At 42.2% G+C, this 24057-nt stretch overlaps 2 protein-coding genes across 10 annotated transcripts in view; both read left to right on the top strand.

Moving 5' to 3' along the window:
- Positions 1-7491: 7491 nt before the first annotated feature.
- LOC120959618 (uncharacterized) lies at positions 7492-11738 on the top strand. 2 transcript variants are annotated; one of them, XM_040383139.2, is made up of 2 exons: positions 7492-7714; positions 7790-11738. In XM_040383139.2, exon 2 carries the CDS (start codon positions 7818-7820, stop codon positions 10944-10946), a length of 3129 nt encoding a protein of 1042 aa, XP_040239073.2. In that variant the 5' UTR covers positions 7492-7714; positions 7790-7817; the 3' UTR covers positions 10947-11738. The 2 variants fall into 2 exon arrangements, with proteins under 2 accessions (XP_040239073.2, XP_040239072.2); XM_040383138.2 differs by having other exon boundaries at positions 7492-7645.
- Positions 11739-12843: 1105 nt separating this feature from the next.
- LOC120959617 (putative uncharacterized protein DDB_G0289263) overlaps positions 12844-24057 on the top strand; it is a 33342-nt gene continuing 22128 nt past the window's right edge. Inside the window, exons 1-3 of one of the 8 annotated variants that reach the window (XM_040383127.2) lie at positions 12844-12979; positions 15213-15680; positions 23441-23464. In XM_040383127.2, the coding sequence (XP_040239061.2) occupies positions 15575-15680; positions 23441-23464 (130 nt within the window). In that variant the 5' untranslated portion in view covers positions 12844-12979; positions 15213-15574. Of the gene's footprint in view, positions 12980-13003; positions 14271-14303; positions 15681-23440; positions 23465-24057 lie in introns of those variants that run through there. The other 7 variants (XM_040383133.2, XM_040383130.2, XM_040383134.2 and 4 more) reach the window with 7 other exon arrangements.

Below are 24057 nucleotides of genomic sequence, written 5' to 3' on the forward strand. Positions count from 1 at the left end.
ATTGGAAACCCGGTTTTTGAAAATTTCACAAAAATCTCATGGCCTACCAAGAAAAATTTCAGAATTTTTTGTATGGACAAACGAGCCAACTAAAAAGCTCATATTTAATAGTTGGCAAGGAATCGAAGTTCAACCAGTGGCTGGTATTATTGAATCCGTTCGTAGCGGGGACGTACGGCGCTCACAAGAAATTCTAGGGATAGCAACACATTTCTTTAGCCCGGTCCTACAACGCCGCGGTAAATAACTGTAGCAACCATCTAGTACGTAAGGAAAATGAGCGTCGGGACGTACGCCGCTGCTACGAACGGATTCAATCAGCCGTACCGGCAAACTCGTTCGTTCCTGGGAACGTTCGCCGCGACGCTCATTTTCACTCATTTCATAGCCTTCTAGATCAAAAATTAGAAAACCGTATAGATTTTGTACTAGCCAACCTAGTGGTACATCCCTGTCCACTCATGAGCGACGAATGTTTCTCGTCGAACGAATTCACCGGTACGGCTGAATAATACCAGCCAGTGAGTTCAGACTGTCAGCCGTACCGGCGAACTCGTTCGTTCCTGGGAACGTTCGCCGCGACGCTCATTTTCACTCATTTCATAGCCCTCTAGATCAAAAATTAGAAAACCGTATAGACTTTGTACTGGCCAACCTAGTGGTACAACCCTGTCCACTCATGAGTGACGAATGTTTCTCGTCGAACGAGTTCGCCGGTACGGCTGTGTATAAACATTCTAACGCATCAAGGTGCGTTGCGCTTTAGCAGTAACACCGTGGAAAATTTTAGCAATTGCATAGAAACGCGCTTGACAACAAGGAAGTGGTTGCTATAGGCTGGTATTATTGAATCCGTTCGTAGCGGCGGCGTACGTCCCGACACTCATTTTCCTAACGTACTAGATGGTTGCTACAGTTATTCTCCGCGGCGTTGTAGGGCCGGGCTGATGAGATGTGTTGCCATCCCTAGAATTTCATGTGAGCGCCGTACGTTCCCGCTACGAACGGATTCAATCAGCCGTACCGGCGAACTCGTTCGACGAGAAACATTCGTCGCTCATGAGTGGACAGGGTTGTACCACTAGGTTGGCTAATACAAAATCTATACGGTTTTCTAATTTTTGATCTAGAGGGCTAAGAAATGAGTGGCAATGAGCGTTACGGCGAACGTTCCCAGGAACGAACGAGTTCGCCGGTACGGCTGAATAATACCAGCCATAGACTACACCTCTAAAGTTAACATCCCTCTCCTTTTCTCCGTTGCTGTGGTGAAACATGAAAAGTGCTTTTTTCGGGTTTCAGGTTTTGCCGGAAATTCGTGACAATTTTGTTTGAGCAAAAATATATTTCCACTAATCAATACATTTGATTTTATATCCTGAAATTAAAACTGATTAAATTCAATTATATTAATCTAACTAGCTATGAAATATAGCAGTCAATTCAAGAATTTCGGTTGGTCTGTTGGATTTGAGCTGGTCTTGTAGTGAAACCTAACAACATTATAGTCATGAGTTCAGGCCCCGTATGGATCGGGTCTTACGTAGGATGAACTATCCTGCAATGAGCACATCAATGTGATACCAGATAATCAAGGCTAATATTGGCCTAAACGAACATCGTTGGTGGTAAACCAACATCAAAGGAGACAACTTTATTTTGAATGAAAATACGTTACACACCAGCGCCATCTTTTTAATTATTCGCTTACTACTTTGACACTAGCGAAAAACTGCTGGACCTCCTTTTTTCCTCCTAAAACTGCAACGCAAAATGTTTCATCCACTTCGGACATCTTTTGTTGTTATTTGAAAACTTATAAAATGATTTTCCTGCATGTTTTGTCCAATTATTCTCACAAAATATTGCCTCACACTTCCTTCGCAATTTGTTTTTGGAAAAGTTAATTAGCAGCCGTACCGGCGAACTCGTTCGTTTCTGAGAACGTTCGCCGAGATGCTCATTTTCACTCATTTCATAGTCCTCTAGATAAAAAATTAGAAAATCGTATAGATTTTGTACTGGCCATCCTAGTGTTTCTCCTCGAACGAGTTCGCCGGTACGGCTGATTGAGGCGATCACTTCTGCCAAAAAGAGCTCTGCTCGCGGCTGCTTAGATATACAGCCGTACCGGCGAACTCGTTCGTTGAGAAACATTCGTCGCTCATGAGTGGACTGGGTTGTACCACTAAGTCAGGCAGTACAAAATCTATACGGTTTTCGAATTTTTATCAAGAGTCTAGATTTTTATTCTAGAGTATTTTTTTATCTAGAGTGCATTTATCGTTTGTTCCCGGGAACGTTCGCCGCGACGCTCATTTTCACTCATTTCATAGCCCTCTATGATCAAAAGTTAAAAAACCGTCTAGGTTTTGTTCTGCCCAATCTAGTGGTACAATCCTGGGCACTCATGAGCAACGAACGTTCTTCGACGAACGAGCTCCCCGATACGGCCGAATATGTCAGCAAAATTGACCCAAAAGATAATCTGAAAGTAATTTAACAAAAAACTGGTGAAAAAAACACTTAGTTATGAGATTTAACATGAGGTGATGTAGGATATCTATCGCGTTAAAATGAAAACAGAGACTAAAACCGAGGTTAAGATTTAGAAAATGAAAAAAAAAGTTGTCGTAATTTGAATCTTAATACAGTAGAACAACCCGAACGTAGGCAAGAGGCCATGGATTCTTCTTCTTCTATTTGGCGAATGACCAACGTAGTCATATCGGCCTATACAGATGATTTAGAGATTTAATAAGTACCCCCAAGTCGAATACTCAGTCCTTATTGTGAGGTAACGGTTCATAGAGGCTTGAACCTATGACGGGCTTTTTTTAAACCCGTTTGAGTTTACGACTGTACCACGAGACAACCCTATATATTTGGGATATATGTAAACATAGCGTTGTATTGTTTAAAACTTAGTTTCTTTATTTTAAACGCCACAGATGAAATTCACTTTAACAAATATTAAGCGTAGCACGCACGTCTGACCCTTATCGCGGTCCGTAGGAGAGAGCCTCCGTTCGTGTATCGATCTCTTGCATCATGCAGAAGACCGATCACCGATTATCTCTCCCGATCGGCACTCATCCTGTCGGCTTCCAGGGGTAGGCAACCTCTTTTGTCGCACACAACACATAGGATCTTCTCAAACAAATCAATCGATCTTAAAGTGTTTATAAGCTCTCATTAAGTATTAAAATTATGTCCCTGTCCTTCGAACGAAGTACAATATGTCATAGATGTGTACATTCCTGACATTGCTTAAGTCCCGAAGATCTCATACAAATTACAGTTAGAATTCAATAATTGTACGTTTTTCCGAGGTATTTCGAGATTTTTCAGTACATGGGCCTAATATTTGGATTAAGCATAACTAAACAATGTCCTCTACGACGTGCAAGTAAAGTTTTCCAATAAGTGGTCCAAAGAACAGGATCCGGATGTATGAAAACAAGCAACTGAAAAAAAATCTTTTAGGAGTAACGGATCATGCCAGCCTATATAGACTTTCGATGCTTAGTACCACTTAGCCGGATAGTCAATCCTTGCTGAGGGCGACGTTCCATGGGATGGGCATGTTATTAAGATGTCCGAGTTAATGATAGTACCGCAGGACCCCTCGATGCAACAAGAAATAAAAATAGGCAAACTAGACTAGATGTTTCCATTAGTGGTTCAGGTGCTGGTACTATTCAGGTCCCGAAATATAAAAGGAAGCAGTATCAGGGCTCGGAATCAGGATCTGTTCCATGACTGACATGGAATCTTAATCAGTTCAACTATCAGTATGGGGTTCAGTTCCAGTACCGAAAGGTATATGTTGCAGGATCTGCAGTTCAGTTCCAGGACCGTCATGGGTTCATTTTAATACGGACATCACACAAAGCGTGAACTGTGGCGTAAATTGGATTTCAGCCACACAACCCTATAATCTTTTGACAGGAAGTTTACGTTCTTTCATACAAATCAAGTGTAAACTTTTTGCTTTAACGCATCGTGTAAGGTCCCCAATAACCAAAGAAAGCGTCAATAAAGTGCCCCACGGCTATAAAAAATCCTGGAAAACCCTGTATCCTTTACCAAAACCGCCAACGGAATATCTACCAATTCAAATCAAATACGAATGAAAGCTCTTGCCCTCGATAGCTTTTCAAAGCGTTCGTGAAGCATTTCAAGATAAGCTTGAAAAGAAATATTGAATTTCCGTTCGTTTGCATTTTTTGTCAAATGAAGCACAATACCTTGGCTCTATAAATCTTAGCACTCGCTTCGGTCACATCCCGCAGGCCAAAAACTGGTTTTCGTGAGCTCGCCAACGCTCCAAATCGGTGCGATTTTTCCTCGCTAGCGAGCCTTTTTGTAAGTCGTTATGAGGGTTTTTGAGAGTTCAAGATGGTCGCCAAAAAGCTCGCGCTGGTGTGCGATTTCTAACATTCCGAGTAAATATCTATGCGAATGGTCGTGTGGTCAGATACGTGAGTATCATAACCAACGACCATTACTCTAATAACGCTTGCTTCAGTGCTGGTGGTTTACATTGGGGTTTAGTATTTAAACAATCGTATCGCTGAAACCATACAACAGTACAGCGGGTAGGAAAAAGCTCTCCTCCAAGCGAGGAAGCTCCACGGGTTGGGTATCCCACCAACAGATGGCGCCACCAGCATTTGACTATTTTCAGAATGCATGAGTGGTTTGCCGTCTGCTAAACGAAGTATTTTTATATTCCGTTTATGTTGAGAGCTTGAGTCGTTTAGAACCCGCTTAGTGGCCGTTTAGTGGATTTGTCCAAAGCGCCACAGATTAAGCTTAAACGACTGGAAACTCAAATATTGGGGCCCTTTCCATTTGAAGTTCGTAGGCTGAAGTTTCAGTCTGTCAGCTGTTTGCATTGTATACAAGGTGTTATAAATGACAAGGTGAAGTTGTTCAGAGCAAAATGACGTTTCTCGACTTGACACATCTCTTCCGGGGGCTCCGGTATAATAATCGGGGAGGGCTGGTGCGCGGTAATGAAATTTGTATGCAGAGAGTGGCAGATGTCCCCCACAATGTCGCCCAGCAAAAGCGGTAAAAATCAACCTTCTAAATACATTATCCTTGATTCTATAGCAGTTTTCGAGCAGCTATCTATGTGAGTATAATATACAGGTGGGCTTATCCCAAGGTGTATGAATTTAGAAGGCTGATTTTTATCGCTTCTGCTTCTGAATGAAGATTTTAAGAGTGTTTTGAGTATTCGTTAAGCCTCCAGAAAGCTCATTGGAGCAAAAGTTTTCACTCGTTGTGTCAAAAAGTGATGTTCAAAATTGGTTATAAAAAAATGCTATGAGACCACCTGGACTACATACACTTTGATTCCAGATTCCACCACCTGATCTCTTTAATGCACCTTGGGATAATTGTAAACAACACCGTGTTTTCGAGCAGGTACTCGAATCTTATTCTAGCTTTGTGGCTATAGCTATAGCTCTATAGAATAATCTAGACTGAAAATTGCAGGCTAGTTTGTTTGTGTGGTTTTGTATGTAGTGTTTACATGATTTCAGCCTCTAACTGTCAAACTCCATACAAAAAAACTAACTAGAATCGTGAAGGCAGGTTCATAGAAAAAATGAAAGCTCCACAGCTTCACTGATTTGCTCAACAGATGGCGTATTATAACTCATCATTATATTGCTGTACTTTTCTTGCAATGTGTTTCGCCTAGCTTCATCTTATCATGACCTATATAGCCTTCTAACCTAGTATTTAATTTTCCAGTCGTTTAAGCACAGCATCTCATGTTGTTTTTCTGCAAGGTGAAGAAGAGCACGCCTTGCTTCAAATTAAGCATTTTTAACAAATATACCCAAGCGTCTTTTTAGGCCGTCCACAAGGACAGAGGAGGTGTGGTAGGCCCAAATTGAGGTGGCAAGATGGCGTGGAGGCGTCCGCCATTAAGGCCGGGATAACGGACTGGCAGACGAAGGCGCGAGACCGTGAGCGGTTTCGGACACTCCTGAGGCAGGCCAAGACCGCTAAGCGGTTGTAGCGCCGGATAAGTAAGTAAGTAAGTATACCCAAGCAAAATTTTTCGGGAATAATGAACACAAACTCATACCATCTCTTTCTATTCATCAGCCCTACTCTCTCACACGCATCGATGAACTTTTACACATCTCTTTGTTCATTCCCAAGTGCCACAAATCCACTAAACGACCACTAAACGGCTTCTAAACGACTCAAGTTCTCTACCTAAACGGAATATAGAAAGACTTCGTTTAGCAGACGGCAAACGACTCATGCATTCTAAAAATAGCGAAAAAGATGGTGGCGCTCTCTGTTGGTGGGATACCCCAACCAGTTGAGCTTCATCGCTTGGAGGAGAGCTTTCTCATTTCTTCTGTACTGTTGTATGGTTTCGCATTGAAGTTATGCATCGCTAGAACTAGAACGGCGATACGATTGTTTAAATACTAAACTCGAACGGAAACCACCAGCACTGAAGCAAGTGAGATTTGAGTAAAGGTCGTTGGTGTTGATACCCACGTATCTGACCACACGACCATTCATATAGATTTTTGCTCAAAAAGTTAGAATGCTATATAGGTCATGATAAGATGAAACTTGTCGAAACACATCGCGAGAAAAGGATAGCAATATAATGATGAGTTGTAATACGCCATCTATTGATCAAACCAATGAAGCTGTGGAGCTTTCATTTTTTTACTATGGATATTCAATTTTCCAGTCGTTTAAGCTTAATCTGTGGCGCTTGGGTTGTACTATATTTGAAGCGTTTCAAACTGAAAGATAACGATTCATGTTCATGAAGTAGATATGGTGAAATGGTAATGGTGTAATGTTTGTACCACGGTTGACATGAGTTCAATTCTATTTTTACTATTTTCATTGATGATTTAAAGTTTTCTTTTCTTTTTAAAACATCCATTTAGTATCAGTACCCCTTCATACAACAAAACCAGCAAATAGCACGATAATGAATAATGATATGGTGGCGCAACTGGAAAAGTGATTCGAAGTGGAATTAGCGATGTGGTTGGTAGCATCAAGGATGTAGCATGAGCGTTAATTGGAACATGAGGGGAGGGAGTGAATCCGAATGGTTCATTTAATTTAAACCCAGTAATTTAAACCTTTCAGCTATTAATAAAATAACACGCTTACCCATTTTCTCTTGATTTTTGTTCAAAATAATCAACTAAATTGAGCACTTCTATTTCGCTACTATTTCTACCCACCAAGTTGTTTACATTTTTCACGCGACCATGTGCGAGAAAGAGATGGTACGACAAATCTAACGAGAACATACACTCCTCGGTATATGATGCGCGTAGATTGTCACCAACACAACGAAAGGCTTATGGACAAATATTGAGGAAGTTTTTTGAAGTGAAGTGGGAGAGAGAAGCACAGAAGCTCACCTCGAAACGAGCACTGTAAGCGAGTAAAGGACGGTTAGAGAAAATGAGCGAGATGCAGCGATTTTTGAACGTCAAAATCCTTCACCTTGCTCAACGGGAATTCGGGCCATGCGTTTGGCGGGTCAGAAGTTCAATTCTTCTGATTGTAAATAAAAAATGTCGATCTGAAAGGAACGAAACGAAATCCCCTCCCAGTGGTGTTTATAATGGTAAGTTGTGTCGCGTAATGCAAACGTATTCGTGCGAAACAAGTTTGTGCATAGCTAGTATCCACCCAGGTGCGGGTTTGTTTGGCTGGGAAATTCCTCGCCCACACGGGACAAATTAACTTACCCTCTGCTGTTTTCTTCCAGCGCTGGTGTTGTAGTGCACACAACCACGATGAGCGCTTCCGAGGGCCACTGGGAACCCTTAGCCGAGATTTACCTGTCGCATCCATTGGTGAAGGATAAGAAGAAAAGCATTTATTGCCTATGCAGCCGTGTATTCATCAAGAATTATTACGATGTGTACGTGTCCACCTTGGAACGAGGTGATTCCGTGCCCTTGATAACATCGATGGATCCCATAACACAAGCAGAGCAAGGCAATGCTTCATCAGCAATAAAATCGGTGGAAGCGAAGAGTGCGGAAGGCGCTGTAGTCGCAGCTGCACAGCAGCCAGCTGGGGGTGGTGGTGACGAAATATTAGATGTGCTGGACCGTGCCGAAGTGGACGATGTGTTCATTGAGGAACCTTTGGTTAAGCAGCTAAGCTTTGGACGAGATGGTGCACGTAAACTGACGTCCAAATGGGGCGATCGCGATCCGGGGACGACCAGTGACGCCAGTTGCTACTTCAGTGCTAGTGCAAGCCACTCCGATACGAACTACTGTAGCACGGATGAGCATGAGCATGTGCTCTATGCTTCAGGGGGTGGATCGCAGAACATTGTGGCAGGGTTGACGACAGGCAACAGCAGCGTAAGAAACATTGTCACATGCGGGTTGCATTCCAGTGATAGTGGAGCAGACCTTTCGGAACGCATCCATGAACGGAAACTGTCTCTCAAAGATGAATTACTCGAACGCAGCAAAACGAACGCAGAAGACGGCGAGCATGGCCGTGGAAGCGGCGGGCCTATCCCTTCGCTTGCGTCAATGGAACGGAACAACAGTCTTCCAGAAGCGTTCGGGCGGGAAGATTTACACGAAGCATGGGAAACGTACTGGAACAAGCACGGCGAAGCAATAATCTGGGCGTCGTGGATTGAAAAGTACAGCGACTACATCAATCCGGAGTATTTAGAGCCGGGAGATCAGGGCCAGGCCACCGGTACCAATACGCCGCACGATAAAAGTGAAGCAACACCCGGCACGGCCACCGAAGTAGATAAAGATTTTTCTTTCGATAACGATGCAATCACGGCTGCCAGTGCCATGGAAATAGTGGTGTCCGCCTGTTCCCCTCATCCTTACACAAAATCAACGTACCAAATGGCACATTGGTCGCTACCTTTTGGTGAAGGTGCGGGTGGCAGCGGAAGCGGTATCGGGGATGACGCACTTTGGAGCACCCACCGCTCGGGTAGCTGCGAAAATGAAGCTCTCTTAAGCCCACGTTGTGATTCGGTTACCTCAAGCATACCGCTTACGGTGGGCACCACGGACTCCATGACCAATGTCACGCGGATGACAATTTCCAGTTACGATTTTTGCAGCTCGAAGGTTAGCTCGGAAAGCTCGAACCTGTCCGAAAGTCTTAGCTCGGAAATTTCCAACGAAAGCTCGAACAGCTCCGACATGCTCGAAACGGAATACTTGGTCGGGGCGAATCGAGCGACCGGTGCCACGTTACCACCAGACGAAGAGGCTGCGATGGATGGGGAGCAGTACTGGCAAATCTTATGGCAACAGCACTTCCAAGAGCTGTATGCCAAGCAGTATCATCACTTTATGGCCGAACACGCACACGACGAAGCGAATACGGGTTGCGGCGAGCGAAACAGCAGCTCAAAGTACTATAAACGAAAACGCAACAGCAATAATGGTGCATGCAGAGGCGATGCACATTCCTACCAGCTACCACAGCCAGAGCTGCAGCTGCCGGAAATGGTGGCGGAAATGCGCTTATCCCAGGCCGAGACTGCGAGTGAGCCCAAGGATGGGAACGACGAGACGAGCAATAAGGAAAAGAGCGATGGAAAGACTGTGGAATCAGCCGAAGATCTGTCGGCGGTGCTGCAGTCGTACGGTTTGCCGACGGCATTCGGAAAGCAAACGCAGCAACCGGCCGGAGATGGGGGTGAAGATAGACCTCCAAATGAAAAGCCCATCAATCTGAAACGTAGCCACGAGAGTGACAACGAAGAAACGCCGAAAGAACGCTTGAAAGCTGCATTCGAGCTGATGGGGTACTGCTTTTCGGACCCGGCGAATGAGACCGAATCGATCATAAATATCTCCGGAGAGGTTGTGTATCGCAAAAAGCACATTCGCCTGCACAATCGGGTGCTGAAAATGAAACACCACAAACCCAAGCACTCATACTTCGATGACGAAGGCAACGAGCTCCAGACTGCTAGCGGTGGCGATAAGACGGATGCTGCCACCTCGGCAGATGTACTGCTGCTACACTCTTCCTCCGACGACGATGAAGCTAATCCGGGAGCGGTGGGCAGAGCGAGTGTACGATCGAGTACAATCCTGGAGATGAATCAACTACCACCGGCTGTCGTTGGGAAGGAAGTGGACTCGCTGGAAAGTGGCGACGGTACCGAGAATGTGTTGGAAACGCCAGGAATCGCGTCCAGCGAAAGTGGATGCAACGTTCCGACCAGCACGACGAAGAAGGAGAAGAAAAAGAAGCGCAAAACGAAATTTGTCGCCAGTCTGCCAGCAGACATTGCCAACGATAGATCGCTGCTAAAGTATTGGTACAAGCGGTTTTCGCTGTTCTCGCTGTTCGACGCTGGCATCAAGCTTGATCGGGAGTCGTGGTTCTCGGTTACCCCGGAGAAGGTGGCAGCACACACGGCCGAACGGTGCCGCTCGGACCTTATCATCGATGCGTTCTGTGGTTGCGGTGGAAACACGATACAGTTTGCTTTTAGCTGTCAAAAGGTAATCGCGATCGATATTGACCCGCGAAAGATAGAGATGGCCAAGCACAATGCGGCGGTGTACGGTGTGGCCGATCGAATAGAGTTCATCGTCGGAGACTTCATGCAGCTGGTGGATCGGTTACAGGCCGATGTTGTGTTCCTATCACCACCGTGGGGCGGTCCAGGCTATCTGAAGGATGAAGTGTACAATCTGGAGCAATCGCTGCTGCCCGTACCGGCTACGCAGCTGATGGAAGCGGCTCAACGTGTGAGTAAAAACATAGCCCTCTACTTGCCGCGCAATTCGAACACGCAGCAGCTGACGATGCTGGCCGGTCCAAACGGAGCAGTGGAAATCGAGCAGAATTTCCTCGACCGAAAGCTGATTGCGCTGACCGCATACTACGGAGATTTGATCAACCAATAGATTACGGCTTTGGCTTCCATTATGCATTTGCTGTTGACGTGTGCGCTTCGTACTGATGATATGCGCCAGAAACACCAAGCAGAAACGCCGCCGACATGTGCTGTAAAGCGTAGCATTGTATCTGCATTCCGCCATTTTCAAACCCTTACCGTTGATGTTTACATTTCGTTCAAAAATAACTGTAGTGTAGCGTATCGCACAAATGCTAATTATTTGATTCTTCAATTCTTATCGCAAAAACAAAGTCTCGATAAACCCGATGGCAGGTGAAATAGTTTCAAAACCCGAATAGTTTTAAAATTCTTATTTTAGCAATTGATGCAGCCGAAGATCAGTTTTAACACCAGTGTGTTGTCTTGAACCGCGTGTTTTTTAGATTTATGTGGCTGGAAGATATGTATACATTTTGCGTTCCAAATGCTTAGTTTGTGATGTCGCAAAATGCTAGCCTATTTTCGTTAGGACAATCTTGAGCATAGGTGACTTGACAAACTACTAGGTACTTACACTATCGATAGAAAGGTTTAGAAGGATTGCGTTTGCTTTCATTAGGATGAAGTGTTAGGTAAGATGGTTGTGTTCGTTTCTACACCTTCCTTCGTAAGTTAGGAAAGCATATTCTTAGATAAATTCAGTTTTGCGTGTGTTGTTCATGACTTTCTGTTTACGCCACTGCGAGGAGTGAATGATTAAAGTAAAGAAATAATAATATTAAATAAATGGGCAAACCTAGAGGAACTTACAGAAATTTAACACTATTAATAATAAAAACATACTTTATTTGAAATCGAACGCGTGTAATTGTAGTTTTACTGAAGTGTAGTTTACTGCTGCATCACAACCAAGCATGAGTTCGGATTTTTATTTCAGCAGATATCGTTGTAGCGCCTCTCTGTAGTTCTTGTGATTACCGACGGCAAAGAACCATCTGGTGAGGATTGTCGTGTGAAGGAAGTTCATGTTCAAGGTCGAAACTCTTCGCCGATTGGGAAACAGGTTTTATTGGCGACAGGTACACGACACGGAATGAGGACGAAAAGAATGCCTGCATTGTGTGTTTGTTGTTCCTCAGTTCATCAACACCTTTAATTTTTGTGTTGTACGACGATGCTGGTGTTTTATATGTAGAAAAATGCATAAAAAAATTTCAAAATATTTACAGATTATGGGCGTACATTCTGATTGGTGCTGCAAATTATCGATGGGAGGTAACAAACACGATTTACCCGCCGGTCATGCGGGTTGATGTGTTTAAATTGATTCTCGTATCATGCAGATTCAATGCAACTACGAGCTTCAAATGTTGCCGTTAGCGCAGAAGGTCTTCTTAAAGGTTAACGTTCTACTTCTCTAGTTGCAACAGTATGACGAAATCCAAATATATAAGAAATGTGACATCGTTTTCTCGAATTGAATGGAGTTGAGAAATATATATCCTCTTAATATTTTGTTATGTAAGAAATACATCCTCCTTTTTCTATTGGACTAATGTTACGATTGATCTTATAAAAAGTACTGTTGCATATTTTCCCTCCATACAGATGGCAAATAATCGTCTCTGGACGTGAGCGAACACGTTGCCATGGTGTAACAATTCCTTACAATTTCCAGCTACCAGACGCGAACCGCCGTCCCCAACACAAACGGGTTTTGCCCGACCATATCCAAACACACACACACACGTTCGTGCTGTACATCAAACGCACTGGGTACTAAAATCACCTTGCGCATTGATCAATGGGTCATGAAAATGTTGGACGTTCACAAACATAAGCGCAATGGCAAAAAGGAGCTGAGGGCTAGGGATTGAACCCAGCACGCGATTGATTAGAGCACACAACCGTGTGTATACGCGATGGTTGTTGTGGTCGCCAGGCAACGTCGTCGCCATCGTCGCCGTTTCGGTCCGGTTGTCAGTCAAAAGGAAACATCTGAGCGATACAGTCTAACCGTGTGGTCGTCCGTTGTGCTCCGACAGTCATATCGGGAAGGTGGAGAAGAAAAATGTGAACAATATACTTTTTGGTGATAATGTGTGTAAAGTTAAGGAAAATAACCTAGAAGGATAGTGATATCATGATTAAATATTCAATACACACAAAAGTATTTTGAATAGACCTGCGATTTGCTTCTTCGTTCGAGTTTTTCGGTGCGGTTGCAGAATGCGTTGTATGTGAAAAATGTGTTTTACCAACTTTTTGAGAAACTTTACATTTCAATGATTCTTGTGGAGGCATTGTGGATGAAAAATAGATTATTTTTGAAAATATTCGAACAATGTAGTCGGCCACCTGAGAATGGAAGTGAAAAACGTTAATCTACGATTATCCTTCGGTAGATTTTGAACTATGTTAATTTAATTAGAGAGTCTACCTGTCGTGAAACAATTCCTAACCCCAGAAGGGTGCGTTCACTGGCACATGAGTAGAAAAAAAAAACAAACAAAAATTAAATGCAAAAACTTAACGAACTCGAACGTAGTATTGGTAGTCACACGTGTGATTCAGTGCTTGCTACACTCTGTGACACTGAAACTACAAATCATGCATGGAAAAAATGGATATGATTATGACCTTATGGCATGTTATTGATATAATGGGAACCGTGACTATAGCGTCGCCTTTGGCGGAAATACAGACGTCATCCCAAAGTAATTACTAAAGTTCCATTACGTTCAAGTGACACAAGTTTAAGAAAAGAATTTCTAAAAAGTGGAGACAATACTTTAACTTTGCCATAACCACTGTCCATTTTCATGGTACACATATATTATTGTTTATGTATAATTTCCATTAATAATTTTATAAACAATTTATTTTTTATTACTTCTGAAAATATAGCGTGTTCTAAGGCTTTTATAGGGATTTCGCAGCATAGCGTGATGGAATTGTAAACTGCTCTACTTGCAATAACATTTAGCACGCAATAGTTAGAGCCAAACTTTTACGTCCTCTAGCAAAAGTTTTCTAAGCTTCAAAACAGACCGTAGTGAGGGGGAATGTATTGATTGTAATCATTTTTACCACGCTTTCTGTAGTTAAAGAACAAAACGAAAACGTATGCTATCGATCAAACCTAACTGACTTTGCACCGAACTGAAATTCAACACCTTGGAAACGCAAATTGAAGGGCTGTAGGAGGTCCTTCCTCAAAGCACCGCGAACTATGCAACGGAAAGAACAATCCAGTCTTCGATGCGATGGCCCATTTTCCATTGCTAGGTTAACTGAGGCAAGCAGAAATGTTTTGAGTAGCATATTGAGTGTTTCATTTTTTTTCTCCAAAAATTCGTTATATTTTTGATTGGAAATAGTGTCTAACCAGGTGAGATGACGATCTGTTTTGAACAACTATCCTACATATATATTTCCTATATTTCTTAGCAAAAATACCAGAAATAATTCTTGTTTTACTAGCTAAGTTTTTATCCATCAACCCACCACCACCACGACGTTGTAAGCGAAACCAAATCCCACGCAGTAGTTGTTCCGCTGCTAGCATAGCAGAGGGAGAGAACAGTGTTTAGTAAACTGCATCGATTTGGATGGATCTTGGGTGTTTTGTTTGACGTTTGCTATTACTTCACACCGTGTGGGCGGCCGTTCAATCGACCCAAAGTCTATCGGGCAAGATGGATTGAGCAACAATCGTGCAGTATGCTAGTATGAGATCGCGACACCTTTACACGGACGTAGGGACGGGATTCTGATACCGAATGATGATATCATACGTCCGACAGGTACATACCTGTCGCGCATATTATTTTGTGGTGTCCCTCGTGTCTTTTGATGGTATTAGTGATGATGATGATGATGGTGGCTATGTTCATGGACATTATGACGGGTTTTTGGCCCAATCAATGTATGCGTGTTGGTGTGTGTGTGTGTGTGTGTGTGTGTGTGTGTGTGTGTTTGTGTGTATGTGCGCTTGTGGACTGGAATGCCTCCATCCGATCGATCTCTGGCAAGGCGACAAATGGCCAGGTGGAAGCGAGCAAGAGTAAGTGCAGGAAAGAAAAAAAATGAATCACACCGTCACCTTTGTGCGAGAATGGGAAGCAACTATAACCATTCGAGTGAGAAAACTCCATTCAATACTCGTTTGTTCGCTTCACTGGGCAAGCCCAGGGCTGTGTTTTGCTCCGGCAAACAGACCACCGTCAAGCGCGCTTATCCGCGGTCGCCTCGCGATTAGGGCTGTACACGATGTACGAGGATCGAGCAACAAAGTTTAAGAAAAGTTAAAACAATACATCGCATTTTACAGTCATTATACAGACCACCGGCGAGTAGCGATAGTGAAAAAGGTGTTTATTTGTCCACAATATAGGAAGTGTGCGTGATGAGCGATGCAGCCACGACTGTACGCCCGAAAAAGTGAAATGAAATGAGATTAAAATCGAAAAGTGTACCCTTGTGTATCAATGGTGAAATGATTGAAATTGTGCAATAATGTCATTAAAATAATTACTTCACTGTGTGTGGCAAAGTGATTGGAAGCGCGTACCATGTTGCATAAGTGATTAGTGTACGAAGCAGTGACAACAATAGTAAAAAAGCTCAAAATCAATCACCCGCTATCGGAAATTGTTTGATCTAACAGTGAAAACACGACAGTGTGACGCCACGATGGATAGCGATACTGATTTCGAGAGAACCATCAACAACGCCATGGATGCGCTAGAAAACGCCATCGAGAACGGTTTCGACGAAGACTTCAAGGAACGATACGACCGTAAGTTTCTTATCATAAAATTTTCGTTTCCTACGACCTATCGCAACACATTGGTTAGATAACCGGCGAAGGTAACGATGTTGTCTGTTTGGAAAGTAAACAAAAAGATACCGGTTTTATATTTAGTTGTTTGCAAGAAGTATAAAATTTCGATCCGCTATCTATATTCATAGCAATTTTGCCATCAAATCGATAGCGAAAAAAGTAACTTTGCATGTGCAACGATTTCGCAATAACTGATAAGGTGAAATAAATCGAACCATGGCGTAAGGGATAATCCCTTACGATAAGACGGGGGCTTTTTATGTTAACATATGCATTTTGATAAATGCACTGAACTAGAATCTTCTATTGATTTTGTACGTAAATTGCTTATTAAAGAGAGATTAAATGGTCACAAATGTCCAATAAATAACATCATTTATAAAGGCCAGATGATGTTATGATGATGGCTGTTACAATGATGACTACAATGTTATAATGTTATGTTGAAGGCTACAATTTTTAATGTTGTTAAATAATAATGTTGTGATGATGGCTACAATTTTTTTGGTAAAACTGCTCACAAGTGTTGGAATGATTGTAAATTGTGACATATTCGTTTAATAAGGAGAATTTAATTTTATTGCAAAATTGTTAAATTCTAGTTTAAAAAAATAATTAAGAATTAAGTACTGATTTCTATTACTTCACAATTAACTGAATTTAATCCTAAAACAAGTAGTCAAACTTAATGCCAGAAAATGCATTGGAAAGCTGATATGCGCAATATAATATTGATTCCAGAAACGAATTTGGCACTGTGTTGTTCTTTACAGTTTGAAGAAAAAAGGTGCAAATAGATTTATTTAAATACTACAACAGATTGAGGAATGTGTCAAACTTTGTGGGGAATGTATTACATTTGAATTTGTTCTGATCGTCATTTCTGGAGGATAACATTTTCAAATTATCTGTTGATGGTGTTTAAATTAGTGGGCGAAACAATCAATCAGCTTGGTCAATTCAGATGAGACGCTCAGGGCTCGTTCGTTTGGCTAGGTCTCGGATTTTTCAGAGACCAAATTAGGGTAGTCCAAGGATAAGCGAACAATGATGAAATAAGTCCACACCATCGCACGTGGACCACCACCATGGGTGAGGTCTACTTATGTGTTGTGGAGATCGTGCTGTTACTGTTCAACTAAATGGTCCTTAGCAGCATGCACATACCTGTGGCCAAGAGCCGCATGTCCCATAAATGGGAACCGTATTTGCTTGCCTGTTGATATTGCTCACGATTCGGTCGGGCAGTGTTTAAATATGTTTAAACTTACCAGTGTATTGAAGCAAACAAAACACGTTATTCTGAGTTGGTAGAAATATTGACATAGAAACAGACATAGAATCACGGGAAGGTGAGAGACGCTCGTATTTATGAGTCCATTAAATTCAATTGAAAAAAAGAAAATAAGTGACAGGCAAGATTAGGTGATGTGATTTGATTACCGTATGCCTGACGCGTACTAGGTCACATTTGTTTATATTCAACAAAGGCCACTGACTTTACCCAATCAACATCTTGTTCTAAGGATCATAAAACTGGTGAGAAATGCTTTCAGCGTCATGTCATGTAGGCACATATGAAGTACAAAAAGTACGCACGTTTCTAACAAAACAAAAATGGTTGTAGTTATCCTATCTTTGCGGGGCTGCTACACGATGTGTTTCCAATCTTTGATGCTATTCTGTTAGGAAACGTGTATAGCCCTCTAAAGCACACATGCTGGGGACTGCGCGCAATTTATGCTCATATCGTTAGTGGTACTTCAAATCTAGGTTGGAATGCCATTCGTTAAGCTTAACCGTGTTGATCATGGATCGCGTAAGTTCTCTTACCACCTATGTTCGGATGATATTTCACTAACGGAAGAGCAGCCGGTCCGTGGGCACAACTCTGTACGCTCGTGCAAAATAAACACACCACCATTCAAACAAAGACGCAGAAAGCTGGCTGGAATTCGCATTTAGTGGGTGTCAGCTGTGCTAAAGACTTTAACTGTAAGATCTTGCGCCCATGGCGTTCCCGTACGCCCATACAAACTCGCTGCCGTGCTAAACCCCTCCAACACTAGTAAGGGTTATAGCTGTATGGCGCAGTAAATGCCACGCCGCCTCAAAACTTCCATGACAGAAGGAAGAAAAAACTGGTATGAAGAAAAATAGCTTGTTTGGGTGTTATATGGGGCTAATTTATGCACACTAAAAAAATTGACTGGCTGGAACAAAATATTTACCATCGCATATAGCCCCGAACTAGATATACGCGGCAAACATTATCGTGAAATCGTGGAGAAACTTTCAATTCAGTGTCTACCTTACGTAGGAGAGAGTGAATCTTACTCTGACACCTTGTGTGGATTTTAAAGATTTTCGAAATTTATTTCATACAATTTGTATGTAAACGAGCATGAAATTTATATGCGAAAAACTAAATCTGTACTTAAGCTAAGTGTCCATCTGTGCATGAAAGATAAGAATTTTCGAATCTGATTGAACTAAATTTTTTGGAATTAGATTTCACTCTATTCTATTACGAGCTATAGAAATTATTTACAATGTTTTTTTTACATAACTCGTGACCATGCTTTGAACAATGCTTATAAATGAATTTAGTTTCGTCCGAAACCTACACTACATAGCGTCAATCTTCTGAACTCATCTCGAAGAGCTGGCAAAACAGGCAAACGATAGGACAGAGGTCGAACAAATAAGCATCATCGTGGCCAAGGAGAGGTGTGTTTGTTTGCACTTTTCGTAAGATAAGATAATTCATCCGCAACTCGACTACGAACCGGCGCAACCGTTGGTGTTTTGTTAAACGAACTGAAGTGTCATTTAGTGAATTCGTTTTTCTAACCCAAACTCACCAATCGACCGTGTCATAACCCGTCTGTTGGCATTGAAAGATGTCTCTAGCTAGAATTAATTACCAATAATTACCACCACAACTGTGACATCATCTGTTTGCACTGTAACTGCTCACAGCAACGACGTAATCGTTGGAGGTACATGGTATTGCCAAGGGTCGTTGTCAGTGTGTTGCATTAGAGGTGCTAAATAAATCTAATCTTCTATAATAAAAACTGTTAACTTTTGTTGAAAATCTGTTATTCGAAAAAAAAAGTTCTGGAATATTATATCTGAAATATTTATTTGCAATATTTACCGTACGCCTTGTCCTAAAAACCTGCGAACACAGCCGCCTTGCCGCAGCGAGTAGCTTGATGTTTGGCTTAACCATCCATTAACCAACCGCTCGTTTGTGCGTCTAATGAATATTTCAACAGTAATGTTCCTCGAAATTGAGCTCGTCGGTGGTGTATCGCTTCTAGGGAATGCGGTTTTAGCGTGATCTTCGGCGAGGGGTTCCGGTTTGAACGCAAAATGTGGCGGTCAACAATCACGATCATTCATTGACTTCAATCAGAGGAAGGCGAAAACGTTTCATTTCACATCTTTTGCAGCACCTCTCAAACAGTATGCTAATGAATGCGAAGTCAAACAATGCCTGGATGGAGGTGGAAGAATGTGCATCTCATGTAAAGGGGATCAATACTCTGACACAAAATCAGGGGATATGTTTATTTTTGCCTTGAAGCAATGAAGCATTTTCATGCCGTTTGAATACATTCGTTAGTAGAAATAATTATGAATCAATCTAAGCAATGGAAGTAAGGAGCTAAGCAATACTAACTTCTTGATAACACAACTTTTCCACTATATTGCGTAACAGTTGAGAGTCATACTATGGGGCGTATTTAACGAACGTACAGTAAACAAGCCTGGAGCCATGAAGCCTCATGAAGTTACTGTATAAAGGGTATGCATGATGTCAGTAGTAATTTGGTGTTGTAGTTAGCGACCGTAGACATTTACCTTGAATTGTAAATACGGAGGAAAACGTGCGACCACAATCCCCGTACACGGATACTACTATCAATGGTTTGCAAATTCAATTAGCTCATGTAACTCTTTAGCCCTTGCTTTGTTTGGAAAGCTATTGGATATTATATTGGAACCAGGGATTTCTACAAAAATACTGTTCAATAAGGTCTCTTCATTTGCGCGTTCGTTTCATCGCGTATTTTCTCAATATTATTCCACACAAACTTATATGACTATCATACTATTCTCAATCATGGTGTTATTAAACAATGTCCTAGTTGGGATCATTTGACGAGTAAACTTTCTTGAAATTCTGGTTCAATAAATCAATTTGTCCACTTTGTAACATGTAAAACTTATCACAACCCCAAGTACGGTCGCCAATAATTGTTTCTCGCGGCGTTGTTGCTTTGACATTTTAATCGAAATTGGCTTTCTTTTCGCATATATCTTGCCAACAATGGAAAATGTGGCCCGATTGTTTGCCGAAACCAGCCGGCTGCAGTGTTGTCAGCATCCCACAAATATAAAACTCTCGCCCCACTACGGCGCACGCAACCGCAAGAGAAACGCACCGATGATCGATGCAACGATATTGAGCCCGAAAGCGTAATAATCGATCCTACGCAATTCCCCGATTATGGCAAGACTGGTTCTGCCATTAATAGCCGCTTCTTGCGGGTGACTGGCACGTACACAAAAGTGACCACATTGCTCGCGAACGTTTACTACCCCAACCGGATAGTGGCTGTACCGGTTTCCTGTGGTTTAAAATGGTCGATGGGGAAGCGTCATTCGTTCAACTAGCCTACATTTTGTGCGTGACACCGAATTTAGGAGTGAGAGCAGTTTCGGATATTTCCGTGCCTCCCTCTCGCACCATCATCGACGGCATTCACCACCATTGAAGAGTTCGGAGAACCGGAAGCAATAGTTTAGTAGATTAATTAAATTATAAGCTTAGAGCGTGTCCGGCACAGTGTTTAGTTCGTGTCACCGGGTATAAAAACATTGTTAGATTATAGTGTAAAGCAATCTGAACTATTTGGATACCTCTACGCAGATGTGATCGCGCAGGTCTGTTATGTACATGGCAATCAACATATGGCGAATGGCAAACTAGGCCAACGCTGGTTCGCATGTGTTTTTTCTTTTTTCATTTTCAAATCGAACTAGTAAACGTGAGTTGTTGATACAAACAACTTTAAGTTTAGTTCGTTTCAACTGTACTCAAACGATCGAAAGGTGTCGATATATCGAGTTCCATTCGCTAATTGTCCTTCCCGCCAGCAACACCACTGTTTGCGTTGACGAATACATACCCTACGCCAACCGAAACTAATGCTTTTAATTATTACCCTATTGTGAGTCGGTTGATTAAAGACCAAATACAATTGGTGACATGCTTACTTTACATTAATCGTGTGATTAGACGAGTTCGTTTGGCCCGTCAAGCTGTCGGTCGTTCGAACCAACTGCGTGCGACGTCGTCGCAGAGCCGTCAGGGCATTTAGACACTCGCGCACTAAAAGGTGCGGTGTCGGCGTGCTTTTGATCGTGCTGTAACTGTTCAGAGACGCAGTAAATGCCTCGTGACAGCTTGCAACGCTGGGTGGGCCTCTTTGGAGCTTTGGATTATGCTTGCGTTAACGCGCCGGAGCTGTAAGTTTTACGACGAGTAATGTCAAGGTCGGTCTACCGAAACATCGAACCGAATCTGAGACGAATAAATGAATGGTAGACAAGGGTTACATTTTGGTAGTTCAAATATACCATTATTTTAAGTGTTACTATATTTAAAAAAATATGATTATAAATCCATTTAAATGAAGAGGTCTAAAATGCGAGTAAATAAATTCAAACATGAAGTCTTCGTTTTAAAAATACATTGAAACGCGTATTCCTTTTGATCTCAAGCCTTAAGCTGGTCATTCTGAATGAGCATCAATGTAACAAAAGAAATACATCAACCTACACGTTAGCATAAACAAAAAGACAACAAGAAACTTCAAGATACATTTCGTCATCTGGTTTTGTTTATGGGAGCATCGCCGATTTCCGGCCTTTAGCGGTGATTGATGGAGTTTAGAAAAAAAGCAAGATTGACTTTTCCTTCCACGATGCTCTCATAGTGCACTTCTCGCAGAAGTGAAAGTTTTTTTTTCTATTTTTAACTACTAACTGGTTATGTAGCTAAATTTTAGTTTAGTCACATCTCTTGCTACCCAGAGTATTCATTTATTTATTGTGTTTGCGTCTTTGAGCGGTCCCGTGGTACAGTCGTCAACTCGAACGACTCAATAACATGCCCGTCATGGGTTCAAGCCTAGAAAGCCTGTATAGGGCGGCATGTCCGCGTAGGACGTTACAAATAGAAGAAGAAGCGTGTTTGAGCATAATAAGGTTTACAATTTATGTTTAAAATAATAAATATAAGCAAATGGGATTTGATTATTTGAAACGAAGATATAGGTATAATTTGTAATCGTTTTAAATATGTCAATTTGTTTTACAGTCCAGCCGACTCTTTGACCTATTGCATGGACGCGAAGACTCCTACAAGGCTGTACGTGATTCGATTCCCTTCCGGATGGTAGTGTACGCTGCCCGTATACTAAATAAGGTACACGCAAAAACGGGTGCGTGTCATGGGCAGGTTTCATTTACAAAATTATCAAAAGGATGCTTTCAATGTTGGTCACTAACAGTCTTTTCCGACGATAAAAATCTGAACCATGTATGTTTATTTAACTGCGTGCAGTATCTATATTCCAACCAACTAGTGTAAGATTATTCCATAAATTTGTCTTGCCCTGGTGGCCTTCGATACACCATTCATGTGATAATGTATGTAGGCGATTAATGAGTGTTATACTGGTTTGCATGCTAGGTCGCAGCCGCCTCAAGGGATGCTGCTGAAACGTGCATCATTTCCGCCCACTCAATCACCGGTACCGGATTGTCAACGCCGGTTTGGAACTTTAAAACTCTGTCCCGAGCCGTGATCCGCCCGGTGATTCGAAACAGTCGGTTAATGAGTCCTAAGATTACGTTTTCGCTGCGCGCGTATGGTTGAGGTCCCATTGCCGGAGTCGATTCTATTTCGGGGTTGCACTCTTGTTCCGTTCGATAAAATCGCGTTTGAAGTGAGGTTGGCGAGATGGGTGCACCTTCACTTTCCATTGCCGAAGGTTACGCCCGGGAAGAAAAGTGCACCGTCAATGGGACGTAGAAAGTGTCTGCTTGCGCAACGAGCGAACCACAAACAAAAAGTGACATTTTCTATGGAGTTTGACGACGACTGTCACCAGGGACCTGCAGAGTCCGGGCCCGAAATCCAATTAGTTCTTTCTGGGAGCCTACAAAGCGATGCGCTCTGGATGTCAAGCGTTGATTGCAACGGCATAGCTAAAAATAGCGAAAACGTCCGATATCTAGTTTGCCGGCGGGATGAATGTGTGTGAGCATTAGACCGCGGTAACTTGCCGTCATGGAGGCAACTGTTTGATGCTCGCAATTAGTCCAGCCGTGGCATGCGCTGATCGCTAAGGTTGATGTCGAACGAAAGAGTTTCACGGTACCGAAATAGTTGGAGGTAATTTTATGTCTATCTGTGTTCTTGTGTGAAGCAACGCTGAAGAAATCCGGTGTCGCCATTTACCTATTTTAGGGTTTTGTATGTGACAATCATTCTTAAGTGTTCCACCAAAGCTTATTTATTGTAGAAATTTAGTTTCGTCTTCTTAGGTACATTGAAATAAGATGCTTTATGTAAAAATATGTTCAGTTTTGTACAACATATAATAATTATGTTTATTTTTATATTCTTGCAGATCGTTTTGAGGGCAGCTGGTCAGGTAATGTAATATAAAAACAAAATATTGAATAGCATTAGACGTATAGTAAAGTACTTGCAAAAAACAAGGTATTTTCAATAACAATTTGTCAATAGAAATTGATGTTGAATTCCATTTGACAAATATTGTAGTTATTCTCACGAAGTTTTGATATGCAGTTAGCATTTTATCTCAACCACACACCCAGAAATCATCACGTGACTCATAAACACCACATAAAATCTGTCGAAACGACAACTAGGCCAACCTGATTGGCCACCGGGAATTGCACCCATGCATTTGCGGGTAGAAAACGCACTCGGGACTTATAAATAGCATCAACGATCCCTTTACGATCACTTGTAACTTGAATTAGAATAAAATTGTGTGCACAAACGGTTTGTTTTTTGCTTAGCAGAACTAGGTCTCATTCTGTTCTGATATTTATAGACAACGTTTGATGCCTTTGCCTCACTGCTGTTCGTGAAGCCCCAACAGCCGAACAATTTCATCCATACTGTATAATAATCGTTGCAAAGCTAATGCAAACCCATCAAAATGAACGGTAGGCGGCACGTGAGTTTCTTGCATGGTCAATGATTGTACGTGCGGTG

The sequence above is a fragment of the Anopheles coluzzii genome, chromosome 3 (genome assembly GCF_943734685.1).
Source record: "Anopheles coluzzii chromosome 3, AcolN3, whole genome shotgun sequence".
NCBI classification, from domain to species: domain Eukaryota; kingdom Metazoa; phylum Arthropoda; class Insecta; order Diptera; family Culicidae; genus Anopheles; species Anopheles coluzzii.

Bases quoted from the DNA above. Each gene is read 5' to 3' on its own strand.
- LOC120959618 (XM_040383139.2), top strand. From the start codon at position 7,818: ATGAGCGCTTCCGAGGGCCACTGGGAACCCTTAGCCGAGATTTACCTG.